Raw genomic sequence first — 12,417 nt, forward strand, 5'->3', positions numbered from 1 at the left:
GATCATGAGATGATGTGGGTTAAGAAGAGATTTTTGATGGAATCTTGAAGTTAAAACATAGATCCAAGTAAGTACTTACCAAAGATGATGATCTAGATGAAGATCCTCTTGAAACTACACACCAAAACTCGAAAATTTAGAGGAAGGAGGATGAGTTCTTGAGAGGTTTTTGGAGGTGTTTGAAAGGAAAAATGGAGGTGTGTGGTGGTGGTTTTGGCCTATGGTAGAAGAAGAGGGAAAGAGAGAGAATTGAGGTGATGTTTTCATGGAAAACCACCATGCAAACATGAGGTGTCATAAGCATAATATTCCTCATTTTTCCCTTTTTTTGTCAAATTTATGGGCCAAGCATGTGGGCTAAAGAAAATGAAGATGGAGAGATCTTTGGGCCCATTCTTGGCCTTGTTCGAATTCATAAAGTTTAATAATATTTTTCGGCCCATTGGGCCCTTATTAAGGGTCTTGGCCCAATGAAGCCCAATGAAGGGGTTTACGGCCCATTAGAAATAAGAAGGATCATCCTAGGCTTTCATGGCCCAATATGCTAAAGTTTTACAAGTGTGGGTCTAATTAGAGCCCAATTAGGGTTTCTGGACCAAAGATAGTCAAGTTGAAGGTTTATTGGTCCATTAGGCCCAATAAGAGAACCCTAGCTCGTATTAGGCTGGAACCGGGATTTCTAGGGCTTTCAACACCTTATTGATTATAAGAAATATATTGAGTGAGCATAGAGTATGATCTTCATTAGAGTACAAGTTTTAAAATAGATGATGTTTACATGAGAGTAGAATTTCCTAGAAAAAATGCTAGTTGTGACATCATCCCCCCGTTAGAGGGAATTTCGTCCCGAAATTCTTTCGAAAGATAGGTTCATGAATGAGAGAATAGGTGAGGGCACTTCTGCTTCATCTGGTCCTGGCGTTCCCATGTGAATTCCGATCCACGCTTAGCGGTCCATCGAATCTTCACAATCGGAAATGCGTCTTTGTTTAGTACGCTTCATTTTCCTGTCCATAACTTCGACCGGTTCTTCGACGAACAGAAGATTCTTGTTTATCTCGATCTCTTCTAAAGGAATGACAGGAGTCTCATCTAATAGGCATTTTTTTTCAAATTCGAGACGTGGGACACGGGGTGTACATTGCTGAGCTCCGAAGGTAGCTGCAACTTATAAGCTACTGGACCAATTCGGGCAAGAATCTCGAACGGTCCGATGTATCGCGGGTTCAATTTTCCCTGTTTTCTAAAACGGATCATCCCTTCCAGGGAGAGACCTTCAATAGTACCCGATCTCCGACCTAGAAATTCCAGAGGCTTTCGCCGTTTTTCAGCATAGCTCTTCTGTCGGTCTCCTGATGCTTGTAGTCGAGCTCTGATTTGGATTATCATCTCTGTCGTTTCGCGAATGGTTTCTGGTCCCGTAAGAGTACTGACGAGTGATCTGCACTTACGACCATAAAGAGCCTCGAAAGGGGCAACCTTGATGCTAGTATGATAGCCGTTATTGTATGAGAATTCAATCAAGGCAACCGGATATCCCATGACTCACTGAATTCAAACACCCAGGCTCGGAGCATGACTTCGAGTGGTTGAATGGTCCGTTCGCTTTGGCTATTGGTTTGAGGGTGGTAAGCAATGCTCATGACTAGCTGTATTCCCATAGCCTTCCGAAGTGACTGTCAAAATCTTTAAGTAATTTTGTTATCTCAATCCACGCAGTGCTTCCTCCGCGATATTCTCCGGCTTTGATGCTTTCCAAGGCCGTTCGTAGGTGTTGACAGTGTTTTGTTCTTGCTTCGTGAGCAGAAGAGTATGTTATTGATGAAAATAATGAAAAGGCTGACTAGGAATGGTTGGGAAAACTCGGTTCGTAGGGTCCATGAATACCGTGGGAGCATTCTTTAGACCGAAGGGTATCACAACGAATTTGAAATGGCCGAATCGAGTTCGGACAGCAGTTTTTGGAAAATCCTCTTCTCGGACTCGGAGTTGATGATAACCGAATCTTAGATCTATTTTGGAGAAGTAGATAGCTCCTTGGAGCTGGTCAAAGAGGTCATCAGTCCGAGGGTGTAACACCCCGTTTATTAAATATTAAATAGATAAAATTTATGAGCGAATAGTGGCCCTAAAATAAATAATTATACATCAAAGGTTGGTCTCGGAGAGCTAATTGTCAGAATTTTAGAAGTTGGGGGTTAAAAGTGCAAGTTTTGGATTTAATTTGAAAAGGATTTCAGAAGTCAGGGTGCGTTCGGTATTAATGGACTTAAATTGAAAAGATTTGAAGGCTTAGGGGCTGACTGGTAATTTCGGGACTTATGGTGAAAGGATTTTTGAAGATAGGGGCTGTTAGGTAAGTTTTGGATTCAAATTGAAAGAACTTTGGAGTGATGGGGACAAGATGGTAAAATTCGGATGTCATTTGAAAAGATTTATGGAGTCAAGGGGCTTAAGTGTAAGTTTAAGATTTAAATTGAAAACAATATCATGGGGAGGGACTAATATTGGTTAAATGAACATAAGTTTGGATGGACACGGGATGAGACCTGATGCCACCCTTCCTCCCGTTCTCATTATTCGATCCTAACCCTAGGGCACCATTCAGCAGCCGCCACCCTTCATGAGAAGCTCCCTCAGCCGCCACTCGCATCGCCGGTCCGACAGCCTCCTCTCTGCCTGCCGCCTCGCTAATGAACGTCGACACAACAATCATTGCTGCCGGAGTCGTCACATGTATCGCCGGAGACCTGCCAATGGAGTCGAAGCGTTGTTCTTCGTCGTGTGGGTCGCGGATTTCCGAGGAAACGCCTGGTACGATCATCTACCACTTCCCTTCCTCCCCTCCTTCGTTCAGTTTGACGGTTTGTCGTCGGGTTTGCCGGCTGTGGTTGTCGTCGCCCGATTGGCAACCGTTTTTGCCGTAACTCGCTGCCACCAGCCACCGTGGGAGGTGGCTGTGGGTGCGTTTATAAGTGTATGTTCGTGTGTGAATGCTGCTACTGGTTTTATGGGGTTGTATGTATGCTTTAGTGGCAAGAAAACCCACTGCAACCACCTCACGGTGGTGGCTGCCACCCATTGACCTTTTCTGCCGCCCATTTCCGCCACCAGCCACCGTAGGAGGTGGCAGTGTGTGTGTGTGTGTTTATTATTAATTGTGAAGAACTATGTGTGATTTTTGGACAGGAACCACCACCACCATTGGAAATGGTGGTCGCCGCCGTTTTGCCGCTGCTGTTGCTATCGGACCTCCGTACGCCGCCGTGAAGTGGGTGATCGTGTGCATTCCCGAGAAGGAGGTGTATTTTGTGGTGTGTATTTTGTTTGGCCGGAAAACCAAGGAAGCCACCGCCACCACCGTAAGGTGGTGGCTGCCGCCTCGAGCCACCGTCGGCCACCACTAGGGTGGTTGTGTGTGTGTTAGAGTAGTTAGTGTGTGTGTTTATTTGTGGATTAAAAGCTTGTAACTGTAATTAGCATTGAATAATAAAAATAATAATAACCACTACCGTAAGGTGGTGGCCGCCGCCGTGAGCCGCCATTGACCACCACTACCCGAGGTGGTAGTGGGTGGTACCCCACAAGCAAAAACCTAATGGACCTAGCCAAAACCCTAATGGGCTTAAAGATTAATTTTGGGCCTATTGGCCCATGTTTGAGTGAAAACCCTAATTAGGGTTTAGAAAACCCTAATTGTGAGCATTTGGGCCTTGGACTTATTGGGACCCATCTTTGGGCCTTGGGGATTGGATGGTGTATCAAGCCCAACTACACCATATGATTTATCTAGTAGAGAAATGGACTTAATGGATTAAGTCCTTAGAGGGTTAAGTGAGAAACACTTAACCCTAATCATCATTTTATGTGAAACCCTAATTTCACTTGGGCTTTGTGTTGGGTCATCCAAGAACAAGCAAATGGACTAGAACAATTAAATGGGCTTTAGGGTAAGGCCCATAGGAGAGTTTGGGCCCAATTTTCCATAGAAAGGCCATAGTTTGGGCCTTGATGATTATATGGTATTGGACCCTTAGAATGCTAAGAGTTGGACCAAGAATAAATGATTGGGCCTTAAGGCAAGACCATGTAGAGGTTTGGGCTCAATTTGGAAAATTGGGCCATAGTTGGGCCTTGGTTCATTATTAGACTTTTGGGCCTTTGGATTGGGCATTGGGCTTGAGTAAAGCTAAGATTGGGGTAAAGCAGTCTTTTACCCCAAGCATGGACTTATGAGTATATGTGATGGAACCCAATTATTAATTGGGTGTTATTTTGATGTTGACAGATTCGGGAATCTGTTATCCAACAGCTAGGGTTTTGTCAGCGGGACTTCAGCAGTGTGAGGTGAGTTTCCTTATAGTAGGAACGGGTCTACGGCCACAATGCCGGCTCGTTTAGTTAGCAGTAGTTCCGGACTTCGGTCTAATGCAGTAGTTCAGTGTGCTTGAGGTCTTTGTGATTCAAGCATGTCTTTGTGTTATGTGTTCCGGGCTTCGGTCCGATGCAGTATGTAGTATCTGTGTTTATGCTAGTAGTTATGATTATGCTATGCTATGTTCAGTCAGTTCCGGGCTTCGGTCCGATGCAGAGGGCAAGGCCCTGGTTAGTTCCGGACTTCGGTCCGATGCAGTTTCCGGACCTCGGTCCGATGCAGAGGGCAAGACCCTGGTTAGTTCCGGACTTCGGTCCGATGCAGTTTCTGGACTTCGGTCTGATGCAGTGGGCGAGGCCCTAGTTAGTTCCGGACTTCCGTCCGATGCAGTGGGCGAGGCCCTAGTTAGTTCCGGATTTCGGTCTGATGCAGTGGGCAAGGCCCAATATGTGCTTTATATGTTATTATATGGTATGTGGTAGTTTGGGGAGACTCACTAAGCTTCGTGCTTACAGTTTTCAGTTTTGGTTTCAGGTACTCAGTTTTCAAAAGAGGAGCTCGGGAAGATTGCAGTGCACACACCATTTGTTCAGCCTGGGATGTTTATACTCTGATATACTTGACAGTTGTTATAATATTTTGAGATACATTGCTTATGATTTTTATATGATGTTTATCGACTATGGTTTTTATTATTAAATTAAACGAAATTTTCAGACTGTGTTTTTGGGATGTTTCAAGTTTGTATCAGAGCCTTGGTTTGAGTGATTCAGGCACACTTTCGGGTGTGTCTGAACTCAAACTGAGGAAGTGGTATGAAATTTTCAAAAGAAAAACCATGTTTACAAAAGGATTTTGAGAAAAGAAAACAATTTTAGAAAAAGTATAAAGAAAAGAGTTTTAGAAAAAGCGAAAAGAATGTTGAAAAGAGAAAAGGGTGTGGTGCATGCAATCAGCCGAGCTGAAGTAAGTACTCCCAAATTACCCATACAAGTTTATGTTATAATTATCAGTTCCAGTTTCAGTAGAACAGCATGCTAGAATAGGACTAAGGATCTAGGAGGATGCCTTATGTGCCTGTTATATGTGTTTTCAGTTTATTGAGAAGTGCATGCTAGTATTGAGTAGACAACAGTAGGATAGCCTGTTTAGGTTATGCCTGATAGTATGAGCTTAGCATTATATGCTAGTACAGTTTCTCGTTATGAGGATAGATTTGCTTGAGTAGTTTCCTGTGTCCGAATGCTGCTTGCTTCGTGCTTTGTAGGACTCGGAGTGATGGGAGTTAGCCATTAGGTGAATACGTCACGTCACATGTGATCAGGGTTGAATAATCTCAGAGTGCTGGATTTGGCCCTATTGCGCAGCTCTCGTTTGAGTCTAACCGTTGTAGGGACGAGTCTTTTACTCGAAGGATTATCTGAGCCTCGTCACATGTGATGGTATTCAGGTGATGGCTAATTGGCATTACAAGGAGGCCTTCAGCAGCTGAGGACTAGATTGGGTGGAGTCAGAGATTTCCCTAGGGCAAGCCTAGGATGAGAGTAGCAGAGATCAGTAGCAATAGAAGTGACTTGGTGGAGTCGAGGCAGTACTTGAGGAAAGTACGGATAGATGTGGAAGGTAGTATGGGCCCGTACTACTGAAAGCAGAGGATCCGTACTCGAATCAAGGAAGGCTGAGATGAACCCAGGGAACTTGTAGTGTGTGAGATCCCTCGAGTTTGGATGAGTATTGTGATGTTTGTGATGTTAGTGATGTTATGTTGCCGAGTATAGTGACGCTACGTGGTAGACCAGATGGTAGTTCTGGTGTCGACGAGGGGTCAGGCTCGGACTCTGGAGCCGGGCAGATTGATGATCAGATGAGGGAGTTCATTCCATCTGAGAATTTCGCGTAGTATCATTGACCAGACTCCTGTGAACCTCAGTCTGATCAAGGAGGGAATTATAGAGATTGGTGATGAGAGGACGAGTGCATTCTACACTGAGATAGCATTCATGATAGAGACCCGTACGTTGATGTTTCGGGAATTCAGAGTTTGTGAGGCTTCAGATTGTCATGGGGGTTAGGGACCCCATTGTTAGCAGCAGATGGTTGGCAGATGTTGTTGGGTTTTGAGCATTCTAACACTCCTAAGTGTACATGCAACCCTAAATACCTTGGATCTATGTTTTCTCTATTATACATGCAAATATGAATATTCCAAGGTATTACCCTATCTAGCATACAATCCTTGATACTTGGGTAATATAACAAGTTAGAATACATACCTTTTAATGAAGCTTGAAGTCTTGAACTTTAAGAGCTTAGCCCCAATAGTGTGGAAGCCTCAAGTGGAATCACAAATCACCAAAACACCTTGGAAAACCTTTAGAGAATATGGATACTTGGCTCACACTTATGAAATCGGTTATTGCCCTCTTTAGTGTATCCACACTAGCCACTAGCCTAATTTCATGAACCATAAGACCCTTTATATAGTGTGGAGGATTAGGGTTAAACCCTAATACCCATGACCTTTCATTTCCTAGGATCCATGGGTTAAAGCTCCATGGACTATCCATGAAGACTTAGCCCAACCTAAATGAACTTGGCCCACTACACATATATATCTAAGAGTCCATATTTAATTAGTTCCTTTTGATCACTTAATTAATTATAAATTAATTCTTGATCAATACTAATTAAATAATATGATTATATACCAATATATTAGAACTTATAATATATTAATATAAATCATAAATATACTATTCTCAAAAGACTATCCATATAAATTGTGCCGGTGAAGTGCAACCCAAATGGACCATGCCGGGTCGGGTCAAGTACATACCAAATATAGTTATGGACTTAGACATTAATCCAACAGATGTCACCAACACTTTTCGTACCAGACGTTGTCTCAAAAGGAGACAAGATCTGACTTACTTCCTGTCCCCTGAGGGATAGAGCACGAGATTGATAGGAAGAAGTTGGTAGTGAGTGGAGTGATGATGCGGTTAATGCTATGTCATGGGATAACTTTTAGACCAGATTCTGGGCAGAGTGTGCCCAGGCGATTGAGGCGCAGCAGTTGGCGCAAGAGTTTTTAGATCTCCACCAAACGACTGAGACTGTGGCAGAGATCACTGCCAAGTCTCGGGAAAGAGCTTATATGGTACCATAGTATGCAGCAGATGAGGAAATGAAGAAGGTAAGTTATCAGAACATACTGTAGAATGATAGCAGGGAGATCATAAGTATCTCGGGGTGCAAGACCCTGAATGATATGACTTCTTGAGCTTGAGAACGAGATATGGACTTGGAGCACATTGGTAAAAGGAAATTAGATCAGTTGCTTATAATGAGGTGTCTCGGGAGAAGACCCTAGATTTCAGATCAGCTTTTGAGGGACCAGCAGGGTTAGATTCAGTACAGCACATGCGGGAAACTGCACGATGGAGTCTTTCGTTTCAAGGGTTTGAGTAAGTGTAGCCCTGAGTTATCCTCGGTTTGTGTCTGAATTATATTTTCAAGAGATGTCATATGCGAATTGCATACCGTGAAGCATTAGCGAATAGTGATAGAGCATTTCCCAAATTGCGGGATTGGGAGAGTACAACTTCATCTTGGTTTATTCCAAGACTGGGGAGCAGCACGAGAAGCACCTGAGGGAGGTGCTAGAGACTTTGAGGAGGGAGAGACTTTTTGCAGGGTACTCCAAATGTGAGTTCTGGTGGGGCGAGGTGCAATTTCTTGGGCACCTTGTCAATCAGAAGGGTATTCTAGTCGTTTCGGCCAAGATGGAGGCCATGATGCAGTGGGAGATTCCGAGGTCTCCAATTGAGATTCGGAGTTTCCTGGGTCTAGCGGGTCATTACAGGAGATTTATTTGGGTTCTTGGAAGTGGTGTGATCTTTTGGACTGACTGGTGTTAAAAACACTAGCAATAGTAAAGGTGGTTTTCAGCAGATTGGGCATAGAATGGTAAGAAGGGTTGAGAATCCTTCCAGTATTGTGTACCGTAAGGCGTTAGTCAAATCAAAGCGGGGGAGAATCATCCAAGGATTCAGAAGTAGGAGCAGTTTTGAAACTGGGATAAGTTTTGCATCCTAGTCTGGAAGGAAGACAGCCCAAGCGGCTGTATGGTTTGAGGATAGCGTGAGATGGAAGTTCGGAAAACTTGCCAATAAGGAGATCTTGTTCCCGTAATGTTTGCTAGCAAGCCTTAGGGAATCAGGTTGGGGATCCCAGTCAGGACATGAGTTCAGCTGAGTGCGGGTCAAGCACGTGTTCGACCCAATATTAGAGTGTTGTAAGTCTGCGGGTGTAGCCGTAGCATTCACTAGCAGCCAGATAGTGATAGAGTGTTGTAAGTCTGTGGGTGTAGCCGTAGCATTCACTAGCAGTCAGATAGTATTAGAGTATTGTAAGTCTGCGGGTGTAGCCGTAGCATTCACTAGCAGCCAAATAGTGATAGAGTGATGCAAGTCTGCGGGTGTAGCCGTAGCATTCACTAGCAGTCAGATAGTATCAGAGTGTTGTAAGTCTGCGGGTGTAGCCGTAGCATTCATTAGCAGCCAGATAGTGATAGAGTGCTGTAAGTCTGCGGGTGTAGCCGTGGCATTCACTAGCAGTCAGATAGTATCAGAGTGTTGTAAGTCTGTGGGTGTAGCCGTAACATTCACTAGCAGCCAGATAGTATCAGAGTGTTGTAAGTCTACGGATGTAGCCGTAGCATTCACTAGCAGTCAGATAATATTAGAGTGTTGTAAGTCTGCGGGTGTAGCCGTAGCATTCATTAGCAGCCAAATAGTGATAGGGTATTGTAAGTCTGCGGGTGTAACCGTAGCATTCACAAGATTAGCAGATAGTGCTAGAGTGATGTAAGTCTGTGGGTGTAGCCGCAGCCTTCACTAAGTTGGTAGATAGCGTGAGTGCGTTGTTAGGACGCGAAAAGAACCGTAGTACCCACCATTTCGGGTATAGCAGTAAGGAGATGGAAGTCCACAGATTGGATTTCGGAATTACCTAGGCGGATTAGACCTGGTTAAGCTAGTGATAAGACTGTAGAAGCGTCATTACAGCTATGAGAGCAAGGAAGCAGGGGGCTGCTTTGATGGGTTTTGAGCATTCTAACACTTCCTAAGTGTACATGCAACCCTAATAACCTTGGATCTATGTTTGTCTAATAATCATGCAAAGTTGAATTCCAAGGTTATATTCCTATCTAGCATACATGGGGAACATTTTTAACTTGAATGAAAGATAGAATAAGTTACCTTGTTGTTGATTATGATCCTTGAAACCTTGTGAGCCTAGCACCCCAAGTGTGATGCCTCAAATGCTTCACACAACACCAAATGCTTTTGGAATGACTTTAGAGAGAATACACACTTCTAAAATCGGCCTAGCCCTCTTGTTTCTTATGTGTAACCGATTTTGGTGGAGAATGGGTTTCTTATATAGTGTTGACACATCTAGGGTTACACCATGTAAACCCTAATGTGTCATGACTCTTCATTTCCATGACCCATGGGTTTGTAACTCCCATGGAGCATCCATGGAGCATCCTATGGGTGGAACCCAACTTCATAATCCATGGAGCCTCTTAGCCCACTATATAAGATATGGAAGATTTACATAATCTACCCATATATTTAATTAGTTATCTTTTGATCACTTAATTAATTCTAAATTAATTCTTGATCAAACTAATTAAATAATATTATTAATATATTAGAACTTATAATATATTAATAAACCATAAGTGTTATTTCTCTCATTTTAGTTTATCCAATTGCATGGTGCCATGCAACCCAAATGGACCATGTTGGGTCGGGTCAAGTACATACCAGAAATAGTTATGGACTTAGACACCTTATCCAACAGTCTCCCACTTGGATAAGTCTAATAACTATAACTGCAATACTTCAGGAACCGATCGGCAATCGTAGCTCTTTCAAGGTCTCTCGGAACTGAGAAGATGATGATACGCCATTTAAGATAAGTGATCATATAATCCTCTGTTCTAGATATCAGCCGGACAAATACATGGAACAATGTCTTACTTATTGTCCAGCAGTTTCTTTCCCGATTTCCGATTTGTTTGACAAAGAACTTAATTGAACACATCAACTTAGTTCTGACCGGGCCCCGTACATAGGTCAAAACAAAATCATCGAGGGGCCCATATATCAGCTTCTAATCCAAGAAGGAATAGATAAACTTCGACTAATATGTTTGTTCTACCACTCATTGAATTATACACAAAAGCATGTTTTATAACATCGAGTTACCAATGCGTTAACGTACAATCAATGCATAACCAACTCATAAGTAACAAATCATATCTCTAGGTTTGAAGACTTATATGATATTACCGTCTCACGATCACTCGAGATAAATTCCATGAAGTGATTCCAGTGAGCGTGGGTTGAGTCCAATGCTCAGAACTTATGAGCACTCATGAGTGTTGTAGCCATGTCCAACAACTTAGACCTCTGCAACCAATCATGACAGTCTTGATTTATACGTACTTCCGACATATGACCGACTGTGGAGGTTCGAATAATATGATATGCCAAACATAATTATTCTGGAAGTCAAAACATGCAAAAGAAATATAGTAAACGATCGACAAGAGATAGCAACACTTTACTCATAAATAAAACACCTTTTATTCATCATCTATTGTCAATTACACTTTACAAATTTCAAGGTTATCTAACTACTAAATCTAATATTATCCTTCAGCCCTATGCTCCGAGCATGTTGGAGATGCTTAACCCGAGTCAGTCCCTTCGTGAGGGATCTGCTGGATTCTCATCCGATGATACCCTCTTTGCCACGAGGAGTCCTTCTTCTATTCGATGTCTGATGAAATGGTATTTTCTGTCGATGTGTCTGGATCTCCCGTGATCCCTTGGTTCCTTGGCTAAGGCAACTGCACTTTCACTATCACAGAAAATTTCCATTGGCTCTTTAATAGCTGGTACAACTCCAAGGTCTCCAATGAAGTTCTTCAGCCAAATCGCCTCCTTTGCTGCCTCGCTAGCTGCTATATACTCTGATTCGCAAGTTGAATCAGCCACTGTCTCTTGCTTGGAACTCTTCCAAGAAATTGCTCCTCCGTTTAAGGTAAAGATCCAGCCTGAATGAGAGCGGAAATTATCCCTATCAGTCTGAAAGCTAGCATCACTATACCCTACAACTCTCAAGTCTTCACTCCCACCGAGGGTAAGGACCCAGTCCTTAGTCCTCCGTAGGTACTTGAGGATATTCTTTACCGCAGTCCAGTGTGCCTTGCCAGGGTTCCCCTGATACCTGCTAACCATGCTCAAAGCAAAGGCTACATCAGGTCGAGTACACGTCATAGCATACATGATCGATCCTACAGCCGAAGCATAAGGTATTCAACTCATTTCTGCTATCTCAGCCTCAGTACTAGGGCTTTGTGTCTTACTCAATCTGGCGTTACTCTGGATGGGTAACACTCCTTTCTTGGAGTCCTGCATGCCGAATCTCTTCAGCACCTTATCCAAGTAGGTACTCTGACTAAGTCCAATTAGTCTTTTACTTCGGTCTCTCAAGATCCTTATCCCTAGAATATAGGCAGCTTCTCCTAGGTCCTTCATAGAGAAACACTTCCCAAGCCAGGACTTAACTTCCTGTAGAGTTGGGATGTCATTTCCTATGAGTAGTATGTCATCCACATACAATACCAAAAAGCTAACTATACTCCCACTAGCCTTGACATATACACAAGATTCATCTTCACTCCTAGAAAAGCCAAATTCTTTGACTTTCTCATCAAAGCAAAGATTCCATCTGCGAGGTGCTTGCTTTAACCCATAAATGGATTTCTCAAGCTTACACACTTTATTAGGGTACTCTGTATTGACAAAACCCTCTGGCTGACTCATGTAAACATCCTCAGCCAACTTTCCATTAAGGAAAGCGGTTTTGACATCCATTTGCCATATTTCATAGTCATGAAATGCAGCTATGGCTAACAGAACCCTAATAGACTTAATCTTGGCCACTGGAGAAAAGGTCTC

The 12,417-nt window shown here is 43.1% G+C and overlaps 1 protein-coding gene across 1 annotated transcript; it reads left to right on the plus strand.

Moving 5' to 3' along the window:
- The first annotated feature begins 2,596 nt into the window (after positions 1–2,596).
- On the plus strand, positions 2,597–3,462 carry LOC145156668 (uncharacterized). The gene is made up of 2 exons (XM_079075951.1): positions 2,597–2,814; positions 3,190–3,462. Exons 1-2 carry the CDS (start codon positions 2,694–2,696, stop codon positions 3,405–3,407), a joined length of 339 nt encoding a protein of 112 aa, XP_078932077.1. The 5' UTR covers positions 2,597–2,693; the 3' UTR covers positions 3,408–3,462.
- The last annotated feature ends 8,955 nt before the right edge of the window (positions 3,463–12,417 follow it).

The sequence above is a fragment of the Lactuca virosa genome, chromosome 2 (assembly GCF_052849685.1).
Source record: "Lactuca virosa cultivar CGN04683 chromosome 2, Lactuca_virosa_CGN04683_v6, whole genome shotgun sequence".
Classification (NCBI taxonomy): Eukaryota; Viridiplantae; Streptophyta; class Magnoliopsida; order Asterales; family Asteraceae; genus Lactuca; species Lactuca virosa.